We start from the raw sequence: 18,951 nt of genomic DNA on the forward strand, positions 1-18,951 counted from the left end.
CAAGGACATTTTTTATACAAAATCAATCTATATGACACAGTCTATGCATATGAAACATATTCACAGAGATATGTGATCATACAAAATAGTTACATTTATTGGTTGACAAAAAACAAATATCTACATGAAATTAAAATACCAATTGCGTTACATGAACGTCTTGAAAATCAATAAAAACACTTGCAAAATGGGCATACAGTCCCTTTGACATAATATCACCATGATAACTTCTCGGTAGAATCAATAATCTTGTGAGAATAACAATGAAACAGAATGTCTGTATTTCACACGTCCAACCGTTACTATACTGCAGATAAGTAAGTGGTTAACAATGTGAAATAAATTAGACGTTTGTTTTGTCAACAAGATTGGCAACTATGCAAAAATATAATGAAAACTTGAATCTTTAGAGAAAAATCTACAAGGCGGTTATTGTTTCGGGAGAACGATTATCAATAGTATAGTATTCAATACATCACTATTTGAGAGAACATATCCATATTTGAGAGGACATACAAGATGAAATCAACATGACATAATTACCCATTCCAAGATGGCTACTAGTCTGGATTGCTGGTTACCAGGATTTTTAAGATGGCTGCCGTGGCTTTCAAAATGGATACTCTTAAAGAGGAATTACTTCTTGCGACCTCCAAGTTCCAAGTATCGGGTGTTGAGTAATCTTCATGAATGTAAAGATATGTATTGATGCATGGTGCATGTATATCTCAGTATCTGAGAGTGTCAGTCTGTCTGGGAGTGTGTGTATCTCCCATTGTCCCCCCTTAGGGTGTGTCCCTGAGTGTGTGTCAGGGTGGGTCCCCTGAGCTCTCACCTGAGCTTTTTCTCATGGCATTTTACTTGCCTCTAAATACCATTTCAGACAATGAGACCATAAAAATTATAATAGCTCTGCCCAAAAGGTGTGGCTTATTTTCTATTGGTTAAGGAAAACCTCATCATTTACCTCCCAGGGAGTTCCGTGAGTTTTAGGTAATATCACCTTCAACCGCTAGGCAGGTCTGAGAGCAGAAAATGTGTTCTGAACTCTCTTTTAAATGAAATGTTCAATTTTCATAATATGTATAATGGTGAGAAGAATATATACCTTTAAATATTCTGGTAATCGGTCTAATATAAAATACACTCAGTATAATTTTGATTAATCACTATTACATAAACTGGTTATATATATGTATATCCATAAATGTATATCTATAAAAACTGGTCTATCTAAGAAAGACACATGTAAATCAATATCACCTAAAATGATTATCTATTTGGATACCTGTATAATTCTGGTATATCCAAAGAATATTTGTTTATCTAAACATAGGCTACAGTCTTATATAGTTATAATCATAACTGTATATTTTTTCATAATACTAATTAGTTTCTTAAAACACTTCCACTTATAAAATCACACTTTCATATATATTTTCTTTATACCAAAGTTGTTGAGTCCGCAGATACTAAAATTATAATCATCTTTGTGACCTACATTATCATATATACATTTGAATGACTTATAATAACCATATAGGTATTTTAAAATATTTCTGACTTGCATATTCGTTCACATCTTCCTAACACCATGTTTTAGGATGGACTTAGTTTCAATGGATGGTTAGATAGTTTAGCTGTGTCCACAATTTCTAAAATCTACACAATGAGTTATGTTAGCTATTTAAACGGTTCCTCACTCGACCACAATGGTTTAGGCCAGGTGAGGTAATTTCTATGTGATAACAGTCTGTTTTTTCCCTATGGCTGTGTTTGTCACTTTTGTTTATCCACTAAAACCATGTAAATATCTCCTTGTTTTGTGACGAGAGCTACCATTGTTCCAGCGAGTCTTTCTCACCATAGGCGTGCGCACATAGGGTGCCAGGTGTGCCCGGGCACGCCCTAATCATCCTGTCCTGTTCAGATTCCCCTGCTGCCTGGCTACAGATAAAGGGACTGGGGAATCTCTGTCCTCAGTCCCTTTCTCTGTCTCAAAAGTGAGACATCAGGGGTCTGTTTAGACCCCAGATATTGCACCAAAGTTTCCCGACTGGTAAAAAAATAAACTACTAACACCAATCTCTGCATTACTGACACCGTCCACTGCTCTACTGACAGGTCCACTACTATATAAGTCTTCAATATTTGATATATTAGAACACCTTGGAAAAACATGAGAACATCTATTTAGTTCTAAAGGTCTCCAAAAGGGCAACAGTCCAATAATTGCAATAATCATGGTTCATCTGCTTTCTTTTGAGGCCTAAGCGAATCTTACATTTCTGCCAGTAAAAATAAAATGTATTTCTTCATGAATTCACAACAGGGACTTCATGGCGAGAGGCTTGGCTGGATCCCTTGGGGCGTTTGTCACCAAGAATCTTTTTGGAGGTTCTTCCATGAATTCGATCATGTATCCCTGGGAGAGCATGTTTGCAATAAACTGGTTCTTCCCCTGTGGAAGAAACTCCTGGAGTCTTCCCCCGACCGGAAGGGAGGAGTCACTGCGGCTTTCCGGTAGTCGCAGGAGGATTGAAGAGCACACCACTCCTACCTTTGGGCTTCTGTAAAGACCATGGTTTCCTTTTGCTCTGCCTTTTCCCTTCATGCTGTCCTTTTTGAGGCCGAAAAAAATGCCTACGGTCTGCACCTGCTTCTTCTTGACCGGAAACAATTTATTTTTATCAGCCGTTCGGTCAAGAATGGATTCTAGTTCAGAACCAAACAGCAAACCCCCTGCAAAGGGAATGCTACACAGCCTGTTTTTTGATGCCGCGTCCCTGGGCCAGGTTTTTAGCCATAAGGCCCTCCTAGCAGAGTTTGTTAACGCTGCGGACCTGGCCGATATGAGTATAGATTCTGCTGAGGCATCTGCAATATATGATACTGCTGCAGATAAAGTTGTAAAAAAGTCCAAAATCTCCTGTTTTGGGGAATCCGCAGTAACATGGGCCTACATCTGGTTAATCCAGTGTTCTAAATTCATAGCAACGCATCAAAGAAGAACCCGCTCCAGGTGTCTCTTCCCAATTGTCTCGTCCCTCTTCAGGTATGGGAGCGGCTCAGTATGCAACCATATGCAAAGAACAAAGTGAAAAAATCCAGATGGCCGCACTCCAATGAAAAATAATTCCTCTATTTAATATAGATCAGGGATCCTCAAACGACGGTCCTCCAGCTGCTGCAGAACTACACATGCCACGAGGCATTGTAAACCTCTGACATGCACAGACATGACTAGGCATGATGGGAATTGTAGTTCCTGAACAACTGGAGGGCTATAGTTTAAAGACCCCCTGATATAGATCCATACAGCAGGGATAAAAAACCGCTAACGCGTTTCACACCGTTAGGACAGGTGCCCATTCATAGCTAGGTTTTGAGAAATAACAATGACATATATATACAGTCAGGTCCATAAATATTGGGACATCGACACAATTCTAATCTTTTTGGCTCTATACACCACCACAATGGATTTGAAATGAAACAAACAAGATGTGCTTTAACTGCAGACTTTCAGCTTTAATTTGAGGGTATTTACATCCAAATCAGGTGAACGGTGTAGGAATTACAACAGTTTGTATATGTGCCTCCCACTTTTTAAGGGACCAAAAGTAATGGGACAATTGGCTGTTCAGCTGTTCCATGGCCAGGTGTGTGTTATTCCCTCATCCCATTTACAAGGAGCAGATAAAAGGTCCAGAGTTCATTTCAAGTGTGATATTTGCATTTGGAATCTGTTGCTGTCAACTCTCAATATGAGATCCAAAGAGCTGTCACTATCAGTGAAGCAAGCCATCATTAGGCTAAAAAAACAAAACAAACCCATCGGAGAGATAGCAAAAACATTAGGTGTGGCCAAACAAACTGTTTGGAACATCCTTAAAAAGAACGCACCAGTGAGCTCAACAACACCAAAAGACCCGGAAGACCATAGAAAACAACTGTGGTGGATGACCGAAGAATTCTTCCCCTGGTGAAGAAAACACCCTTCACAACAGTTGGCCAGATCAAGAACACTCTCCAGGAGGTAGGTGTATGTGCGTCAAAGTCAACAATCAAAAGAAGACTTCACTAGAGTGAATACATAGGGTTCACCACAAGATGTAAACCATTGGTGAGCCTCAAAACAGGAAGGCCAGATTAGAGTTTGCCAAACAACATCTAAAAAAGCCTTCACAGTTCTGGAACAACATCCTATGGACAGATGAGACCAAGATCAACTTGTACCAGAGTGATGGGAAGAAGGAAGGAGAAGAGTATAGAGAAGGAAAGGAACTGCTCATGATCCAAAGCATACCACCTCATCAGTGAAGCATGGTGGTGGTAGTGTCATGGGATGGACATGTATAGCTGCCAATGGAACTGGTTCTCTTTTATTTATTGATGATGTGACTGCTGACAAAAGCACCAGGATGAATTCTGAAGTGATTCGGGCAATATTATCTGCTCATATTCATCAAAATGCTTCAGAACTCATTGGACAGCGCTTCACAGTGCAGATGGACATTGACCCGAAGCTTACTGCGAAAGCAACCAAAGAGTTTAAGGGAAAGAAGTGGAATGTTATGCAATGGCCAAGTCAATCACCTGACCTGAATCCGAATGAGCATGCATTTCACTTGCTGAAGACAAAACTGAAGGGAAAATGCCCCAAGAACAAGCAGGAACTCAAGGCAGTTGCAGTAGAGGTCTGGCAGAGCATCACCAGGGATGAAACCCAGTGTCTGGTGATGTCTATGCGTTCCAGACTTCAGGCTGTAATTGACTGCAAAGGATTTGCAACCAAGCATTAAAAAGTGAAAGTTTGATGGATGATTGTTAATCTGTCCCATTACTTTTGGTCCCTTAAAAAGAGGGAGGCACATATACAAACTGCTTTAATTCCTACACCCTTCACCTGATTTGGATGTAAATACCCTCAAATTAAAGCTGAAAGTCTGCAGTTAAAGCACATCTTATTTGTTTCATTTCAAATCCATTGTGGTGGTGTATAGAGCCAAAAAGATTAGAATTGTGTCGATGTCCCAATATTTATGGACCTGAGTGTGTGTGTGTGTGTATATATATATATATATATATATATATATACACACACATACACATACACACACACAAAGTAGACAAAACTGTGGTTTAGCCTATTTGGATATCGCATACACCCACTACAGGTGATGTGATGTTCTTGATGGATACCAAGGCAAATCAAATTGTGTATTTATGCGAAGGAGAAGTCCAACTGACTTACCTTGGTATCCGTCAAGAACATCACATCACCTGTAGTGGGTGTATGTGATACCCAATTAGGCTAAACCACGGTTTTGTCTATATATATATCTTACATTGTTATTTCTCAAAACCTAGCTATGAATAAGCACCTGTCCTAAAGGTGTGAAACACATTAGTGGTTTTTATCCCTGCTGTATGGATCTATATTAAATAAAGGAATTATTTTTCATTGGAGTGCGGCCATCTGGACTTTCTCATTTTGTTCTTTTCCTAGCAACGCATGTTGTTGCCATTGCTGGCTTCAGATTGTTCATCACTGATTGCCAGGTTCTTTTAAGAAGCCGGTCCATCCTCTTATCCATGGGCTCCTTTAGTGTGTCTTGTACTTAGCAGCGGCTTCTGCTTCATTTTCCTCCTCCTCTGCATCTGTTCCATTTGGAGCGAGGGAAACAGGTTCTTGGGAAATGTGCTGAGGGATCGGACCCCCTGCCAGTATTAGGGAGCCCCCTTGGGATTCTAAAGATGGCTGCGGAGCCCTGGGTTCCCCTGAGAGACCTGGTTCTTCTCTTAGGTTTGACCTAAAGGCTGGAAAGGTGGCACGGAGCTCATCCTTAATGGTTGTAACCAGATCACCACAAATGTATGGAGACTCCTCCCTGACTAAATCGGAGATGCAATCTGCACAAGGCGATTTAGTCCAAGCTTCGTTTAACTTTTCTTTGCAGATAGGGCACCTTCTCTTGGCTGGTTAAACAGAGCGTTTGGCCTGAACAAACAGAAAAAAAACCCCAAAGGACCACGGTAAAAAGGCTGCTGCACAGCACAAGTAAAACACACAGGTGCACTAGGAAAGAAAAACATCTTACTTGCCTGTGCCCAAGCAAGCCATCACTATGGAAGAGCCCTGGGGCCATCATTAAAAAAAAAAAAAAAAAAAAAAAAAAAAAAAAATAATACAGAATTAGAATAAAAATATTTTTTTACAGAATTCAGAGATTAAAAGTCAGAAATCTGAAAGTCAGAATTCTGAGTTTCAAAAGTCAGAATTCTGAGTTTATAAATATAGTAGTCAATATTAGGAAGATTTTAGGACCAATGAGCAATAAGGTAGTAACCAGCAGAGAGACTGGGCTCTCACCAACGAACGGGTCCTAAAATAGTAATCAGTGCATATTTATAGCACTGATAGCTGTATAAGTGTCACTGGTCCCAAAATGGTGTCAAGTGTCCGATCTGTCGCTGCAATGTCAGTGAACATAAAAATCACTAATCCCCGCCATTACTAGTAAAAAAAAAAAAAATAATAATAATGCCATAAATTATCCCCTATTTTATAGGCGCTATAGCTTTTGCACAAATCAATATACACTTGTATAAGTGCAGAGGTGATCAAATACTACCAAAAGAAAGCTCTATTTGTGGGGAAAAAAAAAAAAAAAAAAAAAAAAAAAAAAAAGATAAAAAGTCATTTGGGTATAGTATTGCTTGACTGTGCAATTGTCATTCAAAATGTTATAGCGCTGAAAGCTGAAAATTGGGTTGGGCAGGAAGGGGGTGAAAATGCCCTGTATTGAAGTGGTTAATCAAAGGAAAACTGGCAAAAAAAAAAAAAAAAAAAAAAAAAAAAAAACCTAGCTGTACATTTCTTGCTGTTACCACAATTTGCCAACAAAGAAAAAAAAAAAAAAAATATAAATATATATATATATATATATATATATATATATATATATATATATATATACACATACATACCCCGAGTGACCTTTCACCCTGACCTTGATGTAGTTTTTTTTTTCTTTATTTGTAATTTACACACTTGTTTATATCTTCCACTCCTGCAAGAATAGAAAGATACAATGCATCTCTTTCTCCTCATTCAGATGTAGTAAACACAGGGGGAGGGCTCACAGTGACTAATCATTGTGATAGCTAATCAGAGGCTACGATTGGGTGACCCAGAACCGGCAGTCTCAGGTCCCGATCGTTGGTGAGAGCCCAGTCTCTCTGCTGGGAGCACAAAGACACATTTATGTGGCCCCACAGATAAAGACCCTGTCACCACTAACCTTTCACACTGGGAGTGAAAAATAAAACCTAGTATTGCCAAGGATGAAGAATGTGACACATTCCCATTCCCCCCACCCCCTCAATATGAGGATGCTTTTGTTTGACAACTGGTTGCTCAGACAGAACTGTAATATAGGGAGAGTCCCCTGCGCTGCTGAAGTTTCAAGCTGCAACTTGAAGCTTATAAAGGGCTTCAGTAAAGCACAGGCTCACTTTAAGAAACAGACAAACATAGTGTAAGTGAAAAACCTTTTAATACAAAAAAAAAAAAAAAAATGAACAGCACAACAAATGTAAAGCGTATGAATACAGTAGGATGACTTAATTGAGGGTTGACATCATGGGCAGGTTAGGCTCATCATATCATAATGCTATACTCGTTCCAAAGCTTCCAACATGATTATGCTGTTCCCTCGTATGACCTTGGGAAAAAAAAAAAAAATTATATTACACTTTATAGTTGTTCACAGTATTGTAATTTTGCACTGTGTAAAAATGTCTAGTAATAAAACCACTACAAAAGTAAATTGGGAGGCTGCCACATACAATAAATACCATGATATAAAAAAAGGTATAAGGAGTCTTAAGAAAATACTGTGGTTCCCTTTTAAATCACACCTATATAATTACCAAACCATGAGACATTGTGTATTGACCTCATTAACTCATGGGTTCTATACTTTATTGTAATACTCCATATTCCTATTGCACACGTTCCTGGATAAAGCTCTAAAAAAAGATTTGGGTGCTGCAGCAACAACCAGCTGGGAACTGGTTCAGAAAGTCAGAATGTAGATAGATATCTGCCACCACATCCATGGATCAACAAGGTATCGTCCAAACTGATTTTATTGCACGATCACAACACAGAGCAGTGCAGCGTTTCAGAGCCACGCAGGACCCCTTCACCTGATGTTGCTCTAAAACATTGCACTGCTTTGTGATGTGATCAAGCAATAAAATCCGTTTGGGCGCTACCTTGTTGTAGGGCTGGGGAAAAAATTGATTTAAATCTTGAATCAAGTTGAGAGGTCAAATAGATTCAAAATTTAAACAAATCAATTTTTTCTGATTTTTTTTTTTTTCACCGTGCCGGTCCCGAGGAGCTGCGGCCAGGAGTTTTTAGGCGAGGCCGCGACTTCGGCCTAGTCCGCAAGGCCGGACACCGCGGACTAGGCCAAAGCCGTGGCCTCGCCTAAAAACTCCTGGCCGCAGCTCCTCAGGACCAGCGCTGTGTCCACAAAGAAAGAAAAAAAAAAAAAACTCGATTCAAATAGTTTTTTTTTCAGAAAATCTCCCAGCCCTACTTTGTTGATCCATTGTGTGCTGGCAAATATCTACATTATACTTTATTCTAAGGGACAAATTGTCACAGAAAGGAACATTGGCGAGGAATAAGGCCTGATTCATACCTATGCATTTTTAGTGCTTTTTGCACTACAGAACATGTTCCATAGAAAACCACGTTAAATGGACTGTAGTGCAAATCTGCAAAATAGCATAAAAAAAATGCATAGGTGTAAATCAGGCCTAAAGGCTAAATTCATCTTTGTAAAGAAGGAACCTGCAGAATATTGCAATGTCAAGCCCTACAGCTTTCTGTACATACAGTGGGGATGGAAAGTATTCAGACCCCCTTAAATGTTTCACTTTGTTATATTGCAGCCATTTGCTAAAATCATTAAGTTCATTTTTTTTCCTCATTAATGTACACACAGCACCCCATAGTGACAGAAAAACACAGAATTGTTGACATTTTTGCAGATTAAAAAAGAAAAACGGAAATATCATATGGTCCTAAGTATTCAGACCCTTTGCTCAGTATTTAGTAGAAGCACCCTATTGCTCTAATACAGCCATGAGTCTTTTTTGGGAAAGATGGAACAAGTTTTTCACACCTGGATTTGGGGATCTTCTGCCATTCCTCCTTGCAGATCCTCTCCAGTTCTGTCAGGTTGGATGGTAAACGTTGGTGGACAGACATTTTTAGGTCTCTCCAGAGATGCTCAATTGGGTTTAAGTCAGGGCTCTGGCTGGGCCATTCAAGAACAGTCACGGAGTTGTTGTGAAGCCACTCCTTCGTTATTTTAGCTGTGTGCTTAGATTCATTGTCTTGTTGGAAGGTAAACCTTCGGCCCAGTCTGAGGTCCTGTGCACTCTGGAGAAGGTTTTCATCCAGGATATCCCTGTACTTGGCCGCATTCATCTTTCCCTCGATTGAAACCAGTCATCCTGTCCCTGCAGCTGAAAAACACCCCCACAGCATGCTGCTGCCACCACCATGCTTCACTGTTGGGACTGTATTAGACAGGTGATAAGCAGCGCCTGGTTTTCTCCACACATACCACTTAGAATTAAGGCCAAAAAGTTCTATCTTGGTCTCATCAGACCAGAGAATCTTATTTCTCACCATCTTGGAGTCCTTCAGGTGTTTTTTTTTTAGCAAACTCCATGCGGGCTTTCATGCGTCTTGCACTGAGGAGAGGCTTCCGTCGGGCCACTCTGCCATAAAGCCCCGACTGGTGGAGGGCTGCAGTGATGGTTGACTTTCTACAACCTTCTCCCGACTGCATCTCTGGAGCTCAGCCACAGTGATCTTTGGGTTCTTCTTTACCTCTCTCACAAGGCTCTTCTCCCCCGATAGCTCAGTTTGGCCGGACGGCCAGCTCTAGGAAGGGTTCTGGTCGTCCCAAACGTCTTCCATTTAAGGATTATGGAGGTCACTGTGCTCTTAGGAACCTTAAGTGCAGCAGAAATTTTTTTTGTAACCTTGCCCAGATCTGTGCCTTGCCACAATTCTGTCTCTGAGCTCTTCAGGCAGTTCCTTTGACCTCATGATTCTCATTTGCTCTGATATGCACTGTGAGCTGTAAGGTCTTACATAGACAGGCGTGTGGTTTTCCTAATCAAGTCCAATCAGTATAATCAAACACAGCTGGACTCAAATGAAGGTGTAGAACCACCTCAAGGATGATCAGAAGAAATGGACAGCACCTGAGTTAAATATATGAGTGTCACAGCAAAGGGTCTGAATACTTAGGACCATGTGATATTTCAGTTTCTTTTTTAATAAATCTGCAAAAATGTCAACAATTCTGTGTTTTTCTGTCAATATGGGGTGCTGTGTGTACATTAATGAGGAAAAAAAAATGAACTTAAAATGATTTTAGCAAATGGCTACAATATAACAAAGAGTGAAAAATTTAAGGGGGTCTGAATACTTTCCGTCCCCACTGTACCTCTGTATGGGCTATCTGTCTGAAAGCTGCAGGGCTGGTGAATAATCTACACTAATGAGCACCCTTGCAGTTCATTGAGAACTACAAGCAATCTGCCACAGTGGAAGACTGCTGTGAATGGATGACACTGCTGTGTGGGCAAAGCCCCACATGGCCACACCCAATTTTGAAATGTGTCAGCAGGTGCAGGGAGAGGATCCACCGCCTGCTATCACAGGGAGGTGGGGTTTGGCAGCAGGTGGATAGGAACAGGTTACACCCTAAATATGGGCGTAAAATGTAACATGGTTCCAAAGGTGAACTTCTCCTTTAACCACTTGCTGACCGCCCACCGCATCTATACTGCGGCAAGGCTGCGCAAACAGACGTTCCTGTACGTCAATCTGTGCATGTGGTACGGTATCGCGGGAGATTGCCCACGGGTCCGGCAGACTCTATGTTCGCCAGCCACCCACGATCCCGGTGAAGAGTGTCAGAACGGGGATCTGCCTATGTGAACAAGGCGGAGCCCCATTCAAACAGGGCAAGAGAGAGAGATCAGCTGTTCCTAGTGATCAGGAACAGCGATCTCTCTCTACTCCCAGTCAGTCTGTCAGTTAGAAACACCTCCCTAGGGAACACTTAACCCCTTGATCGCCCACCCTAGGGTTAACCCCATTCCGTGCCAGTGCCATTTATACAGTGATCAGTGCATTTTTATAGCACTGATCACTGTATTGCTTTCACTGCAGGGTGGAAATAAATCAATGATTTACTAAAAAAAATAAATAAATGAAAAATCGTTTGATTTAAATTTTTTTTTTTTTAATAACACTTGTGGAGTAAAAATCTATCCAAAGATAGTTTTCTATTTAAGCTACATTAATAATTTAGTTAATTCAGCATTAAATGGAGCTTAGTTATGTTGTAGCATGAGGCTGTATATTCTGCAATATTTACATTTTAGGTAAACTCATTCAATGAATCCAAGCTGAGATAACAAGCACTGCATTGATGCATTCACAATTTCACAGTAACCATGTGATGAAACAAAGTTCAGGAATTTTCCTTTATCCCATTGTTTTGCAAATCTATGTACACTACAAACTGTAAGATTGCATCGGTTCGGATATCACTATTTTACTAACCTGACCGCTTATTATTCTAAATAGAATCTTTAATATTTGCAAACAAAATGAAGGTTTCCGAACTACCAGCAAGAATAAGTACTATAAGTGTAAGTACATTTAAAGAGCACCTGTCATTTCAGATCCATCACGGAAGCGCCTGTTAGTGGGCATCCACTCAACCTGCTGCCGCCACATCCCTCACCTTGTTTTGTCATTGCCGCTTTACCAGCAGTCTCGTTAAAGTGAATGGGACTGTCAGTGAGTCAACAGCGGGTCAGAGGAGGAGTTGCTGTGGTTTTTTAAAAATTATTTAAATCGAGCTGATTTAAATCCAAGCCTTTTTACTAGTGATTTAAATAGACTTGATTTAAATCAAATCCACCCTGTTTCACTGGTCCCTTATTTTTTTTTTTACCACAAATATGTAGCAGAATAGATAGATATTGGCCTAAACTGATGAATTCATTTTTTTATATTTTCTTTTTGGAGATGTATTATAGCAGAAAGTAAACAATAGTTTTTGTTTTATTTTTCAAAATAGTCAGTCTTTGTTTATGGCACAAAGAATAAAAACTGCAGAGGTGAGCAAATACCACCAAAAGAAAGCTCTATTTGTGGGGAAAAAAAGGACATCAATTTTGTTTGGTTATGTCACACGACTGTGCAATTGTAAGTTAAAAGTGACGCAGTGCCGTATCCCCCAAAAAAAACAGCCTGGCCATTAAGGGGGTAAAATCATTCCGAGGATGAAGTAGTTAATCACTACTTCTTTCAAATTCGCTGATTTGGGACGTTTAGACTTTGACATGAGATTATGTTTAATGTTCACTGAATTTATGCACAATGTCTGATGATTTGGTGAGTACATAGGTATGACCTTTTTGATAAGATCATATCAGGCCTAAAGTCCGATATAAGCAAATGCAAAAACAGGGTCTTCAGCTTCAGAGGTTGATATAGCCCCTTCACAGATACATTTTAGTAGGTAGATGCAAAAGTGTCCAATATTGATAGAATGTATCTCCCCTACATGAAATATCTAAAAGCACTGCCAACATTCCAGAGAAGACAAAAGTTAACTGATAATTAAATGTAAAAAACGTTTAAATATTCGGCTTAGAAGCAGACATCAAAGTGCCTCCCTACATCTTTATTTGCTAGAAAACCCTCTGTGCCCCTCTATGATCTAGTTTCACTTTGCTAGAAGTACCTGACCGCAATCCTCTTGTCCAATGAGACTGTCCCAGTAGCAGCACTCTCAATCGACAGGGAGAATGTCAACTTAGAGGAATGTAGTTATGAAGTCAGGAACAGTAACAAGGGTAGACTAAATCAGAGAGGGGCACAGTTGAGCCTTTTCTTGCAAATATCAGCAGGAGCAGGAGTCTCAAGGTGTCTGCCCTCAGCAAGAATTTAGAAAACCTGAAATAAAGTACATTTGCTTTAAGCAAATTTCATTCATAGCTGCTTATACTAGTCTAAAGATTGCTTTTACCACAATACAAGGCTATGATCAATATCACAAACCAAATTCATGTATTCTTGCCATGCAGAGTAGATTCTCATTGGTTGTTTAGGAAGGCAACATGTACATCTATAAAAGAAGTCACGTTGGGAGGATAACAAAAAAAATGCACCTGGCCACCTTCCATTTACATTAATAGGTGGATCTAATTCTGTCAGATAAAATGGTTATTTGTGAATTGTGACTTTCATCGGCTATTATGCTGAGCTGCTTCAAAATAGACTTTGCACTCATGGTCTGCATACTTACCACCATGCCAATAGTTTGCTGCCCACTTGGTGCTACTTCTGTGCATTCATCTAGCACAAGATTCATGAATGGGTCAAATCCTCGAAGTATTCCCTGAACATGTCTCCCTCCATTTAACTTTACTAAAAACACATCAAAATTGAGATATTAAAGTGAAAGAAACACAGGCTTACATAAAGTGTACAACTCATGCCAGATAACTCTGCTACAAGATATAGCACCTTTCTGCTTAACTAACCACTTAAAGACCAGGCCTATTCTGACACTGCTTTCCATGAAAAAACAAACAGTATTTCATTTGCTAGAAAATTACTTAGAACTCCTAAACATTACATTTTTTTTTTTTTTTTTTTTTTTTTGCAGAGGCCCTAGAGCAGTGATGGTGAACCTTGGCACCCCAGCTGTTTTGGAACTACATTTCCCATGATGCCAAGGCACTCTGCAGTGTAGCTGAGCATCATGGCAAATGTAGTTCCAAAACATCTGGGGTGCCAAGGTTCGCCATCACTGCCCTAGAGAATAAAATGGTGGTCGTTGCAATTTTTTTATGTCACAGGGTCTCTCTGGAGAAGAGACGCTTGAGAGGGGATATGATTTCAATGTACAAATACCGCACTGGTGACCCCACAATAGGGATAAAACTTTTCCGTGCAAGGGAACTTAAAGACACTTAGCCATTCACTAAAATTAGAAGAAAAGAGGTTTAACCTTAAACTGCGTAGAGGGTTCTTTACTGTAAGAGCGGAAAGGATGTGGAATTCTCTTCCACAAGCAGTGGTTTCAGCAGGGAGCATAGATAACTTAAAAAAAAAAAAAAAAACTATTATGCCGCATACACGGGCGGACTTTTCAACCGGACTGTTCCGACAGACTTTTGAACGAACGGACTTACCTAAACACCAAAGTCCGACAGATTCGTAAGTGATGACGTACGACCGGATTAAAATAAGGAAGTTGATAGCAAGTAGCCAATAGCTGCCCTAGCGTGAGTTTTCGTCCGTCGGACTAGCATACAGATGAGCGGATTTTTCGACCAGACTCGAGTCCGTCGGAAAGATTTGAAACATGTTTCAAATCTAAAGTCCGTCAGATTTTTGACCTAAAAAGTCCACTGCAGGTCCGATGGAGCCCACACATGGTCGGATTGTCCGCCGGACCAGTCCGGTCGAAAAGTCCGCCCGTGTGTACACGGCATTAAATAAGCACCTAAACAACCACAACATACAGGGATATACAATGCAATATTGACATATCGCACACACAGTTTGGGACTTGTGTCTTTTTTCAACCTCACCAACTAGGCAACTATGATATTTGCATAGCGATTTTCCTAATGCACTTTTTTTGGGGAAAAAAAAAATATAAAAAATATACATAAAATGTAGTCTGTGAGGCAGAGTTTGCGATCTTCTAGCACAAACCCCCCCTTCCTACTGCCTGTACAGGAGCACTTTACAATCACTAACACAGGGCTGCGCTCCAGACCAGGATGTTTCCACGTCACCCTTAGGACTCTTTGCAGCACCCTGGTTGAAAGAAACTGACTATGCAGGGCAAAGTAACAATCTTGTACAATGTGTACAGAACACCCCCCCCCCCCCCCAAACCATTTTCTGCTTGTGGGATTGGCTCACTGATTTTCCCAGAAGGCTACACTAAGATACAAGTCAGATATCAGGCATCCCGTGTGACAAATGTCATTTTTGGTGAGATACTTTCAATAGGAAATCAAGGCTAAAGGGATGCAGACCCAGAAGTTTTACTCAAACGAGCCCTGCAGGTTCAGCAGCTGATTGATAATTATGAAACCACTCCCACTAGATGCACTTTTCCACATGGATACAGACAAGCACACAAGGATTTCTTCAGAATAACAAAAAGTTAGGAATCTGCAACAAAGTTTGTTAACCACTTCCATACAGGGCACTTTCACCCCCTTCTTGCCCAGGCCTGTTTTCAGCAGGTGGATTTTGAATGACAATTGCGCGCTCATGCAATACTGTAGTCACACAAAATTTGTATCTTCCCCCCCCCCCCCCCCCCCACAAATAGGAGCTTATTTCTGGTGGTATTTGATTCACCACTGGGTTTTTATTTTTAGCGCTACGGGAAAAAAAAAAAAAAAATTCTGTTTGTTATAAAACGTAAAAAAAGTAAGTGGGCACAGACTGGCATCCCTGATAGGCTCCCTCAATGGGTCTGCACTGATAATCAATGTGCTGATTATCAGCGCAGACCTCCCCCTTCAGGGGAGCAGCCGATCGGCTTGGCTCTACTCGTGCCTTGTCACGCCTGAGTAGAGGAAAAGCTGATAAACAGCACCTACGTCATAGGCTCTTTACAGGGATCGCAAATGTGGTGTGTCAGAGTGACACACCACCGATCGCTGCACGTGAGCGGCTTATCCTGCTTGACGTCATATATAGATATATGTAATATGCTGGGGTTTTGTGAAACAAATATAATAATCCTTGGTGAAAAATGTAAATTACAGTTTGAATTCTTGATAGTAAGCCATAGACACTACATCTTTCACATCACCACTGCTCTCTTCACATGCCAGAAAATAACACATTCAATTAAAATCATCCATCTTATTACTCTCTCTTTATAATCATCATCTCAGTATTGCAGCTATATACTTACAAGATAATTTTTTGTCCATGAACCTAAAGGAAAAAAAAAAAAAATGTAATATGTTAAACCAGTATTCACAACATTAGACCATTAACACAATCATGCCTACTATACCAAATGTTATCATTGGCTAGCAATGCAGTTCACATTTATTGACTACTGTAGACATAAGAAATAAATTATACTTCGCACCCTTAAAGAAGAACTGCAGTCTGCTCACATAATTTGTAATAAAAACATCTTTGCCATTCTGAAGCTTCCCTCCAACCACTTTGCAGATGATTTTATATATACTGCGATTCTGTACTTGCCAAATGTGCTGCAAGAATCTCCCTCCACTGAGTCTGGTTGCAACCATTTTAACTGCGGGCAGCTGAAGCTGCTGCCTGCCCTGTTCACTTCCTGGATTTACACAGACACAAATCCAGCTCTGCAGCTCTCATTGGCCCTCTTATGATTCACCTCCACCCTCCCTGGCAAACTCTCACAAGAGTGAGTGAGAGAGAGAGCTGTGCATGATGTCATAAGCCTAGGCTTTTTCTCAGACAAGAAACAGGAAGTTGGCTGTATAAGGGATTTACTGGCAGAAAAAAAAAAAGTTTTTTATCCAAAGTTAAAACAACAAGGGCAGAAGATTTAATAGATGAAAATTTGAAAAAAAAAAAAAAAAAAGACTGAAATTCTGCTTTAAAGAGGTTAAAAACCTCCCAAAAAATAATACAATAAAAACCTGCAAAGGCATAATGAGCTAGTATGCGTAGCTCATGGCCGGAGTCACGATTATGTCACTACCGCGCGCGGGAGTCACGGCAAGGCCCTAAAGAAATGACATGGGCGAACGTTTTATGAGAGTGCATGAAGTTTAGGAGATATTTACAGTGCTTATAGGTACAAAACTCCAGGGGAGTTTTCTTCCTCTTTAATTGTGCACTGTAAGAAACATTTATTGCTCTCACTAAGAAACGAGAACAAGCTGGTTAGACAATCATTTTGGATTAAAGTGGTTGTAAAGGCACAAGGTGTTTTTTTTTACCTTTATGCAGTTTATGTAGAGAGGTGATGGACAGAGTCCACTCTGCTCTATGGGTGGCTGGGTGTAAACAGACTCTGCTGTCCATTTACCCCCAGCTGCCTCTGAACCAATCCACCCAAATGGAAGAGGATGCAGTCGTCCTCCATTTTTTTTTTTTTTTTTTTAGCGGACCTGATAGTAAGCAGGTGTAAAAAGGACAAGTCCATTTACACCCACCAGTCCATAGGAATGCATGGGCCTGCCAATCTGGTCCGCCTGAAAAACTGAAAGGCGGACCTGATTGGATTCCTGGGGCCTATTCTAATGACCCTATGCTGATAGTGTTCTGGTCCAGTCACGATTGGCTCCCAGCATCATAGGGAAAAGACAGCAGATGTAAGTGTACGGGTGATGTCACTGCAGCCATTGTCAGCGATCTCCCCTCTCCCCTGGAGGATGATCATGTGACCCTGAGAATAGATATACATTTCTCTATCCTTCTACAGTATAGTTAGTACTGGTGTGAAGCCACTTCAAACCACCTACCAACTGGCCGCAGTACATATAATGCAGCAGGTCAGCTCTATTGTGTGAAGCGACATACCTGTACATCATTTCATGCAATAGCCAGCCAGCGGGGGTGCCAAACAGTGGGTCCGGCGGACGTGATGTCCAGGGGCCACCTACGATCACGCCCAAGAGAGATAGAGCGCCGTTCTGCCGATGTAAACAAGGCAGACCGCCGTTCTGTCAGAGATGAACACAGTGATCTTGTATTCCTGCTAATCAGAAACAGGTGTTAACCCCTTCCCTGCCAGTGTCATTAGTACAGTAACAGTGTATATTTTTAGCACTGATCACTGTAATAAGGTCACTGGTTCCCAAAAAAAAAAAGTGTCAGATCTGTCCGCCGCAATCCCGCAAAAAAAATTACTAAACGCCGCCATTTCTAGTAAAAAAGAATAAAAAATGCTATAAATATATCCCATATTTTGTAACTTTTGCACAAACCAATCAGTATACACTAATTGGGATTTTCTTTAGCAAAAATAAGGTAGCAGAATACAGATTGGTCTAAACTGATGAAAACATTTAAAAAAAAAAAAAAAAATTATTGGGTGTTTTTTCTATAGCAGAAAGTAAAAAAAAATTTTTTTTTCAAAATTGTCACTTTTTTTTTTTTTGGTTTTTAGCACAAAAAATAAAAAGCACAATGGTGATCAAATACCAGCAAAAGAAAGCACTATTTGTGGGGGGAAAAAACATTTTATTTGGGTACAGCATCGCACGACCACGCAATTGTCAGTTAAAGTAACGTAGTGTGGGGGAAAAAAAAAATGGCCTGACCAAGAGGAGGGAATCTTCCAGAAGTCAAGTGGTTAAAGGTGGAGTCCATTGTATTACAACCCTCACTATTCCTTTATTATACACGTGTTAGAAAGCTCTCTAGCTGGAGTTCTGCTTTAATCCCCCCTCCAGACTATATAATATATCTGTACACTGACTGACTGGCCCAGTACACTGGAGCCCAATCCAGCATGGAGCTCTATGCTGGGACTCTGCACAATGAAATGAGGGCGAAGAGGGCCGCAGCCCGATAAAAGTTCCCGGACATTCCCTATACAAGCCTCTCCCGGGCTCAGCCCTCCCCATCCCTCCACCTCAGTCCCGGGCTCAGCCCTCCACCCCAGTCCCCGGCTCACTTCTTCAGCTCGGGCGGGTGTGCTTTGCTCATGGTGATGCTGTTCCCTCAATCCGCTCCGATCACACAACGTTCTCAGCACACGGTGCAGCGCGCCGAAGCAATGGGAACTCACTGATGACGTTCTAAGTGGGGCGGGACTTCCGCACGAACGCGGCCATCTTTGTGTA

General features: G+C 40.7%; 1 protein-coding gene across 1 annotated transcript; it reads right to left on the reverse strand.

The window, feature by feature from the left end:
- Positions 1-7,545: 7,545 nt before the first annotated feature.
- Positions 7,546-18,929, reverse strand: SNRPG (small nuclear ribonucleoprotein polypeptide G). The gene is made up of 4 exons (XM_073622003.1): positions 18,783-18,929; positions 16,077-16,099; positions 13,431-13,552; positions 7,546-7,730 (listed from the first exon to the last, which is right to left on the reverse strand). The coding sequence occupies exons 1-4, from the start codon at positions 18,812-18,814 to the stop codon at positions 7,680-7,682; spliced, it is 228 nt and encodes a 75-aa protein (XP_073478104.1). The 5' UTR covers positions 18,815-18,929; the 3' UTR covers positions 7,546-7,679.
- Between the last annotated feature and the right edge of the window lie 22 nt (positions 18,930-18,951).

This window comes from Aquarana catesbeiana, linkage group LG03 (genome assembly GCF_042186555.1).
Source record: "Aquarana catesbeiana isolate 2022-GZ linkage group LG03, ASM4218655v1, whole genome shotgun sequence".
NCBI classification, from domain to species: Eukaryota; Metazoa; Chordata; class Amphibia; order Anura; family Ranidae; genus Aquarana; species Aquarana catesbeiana.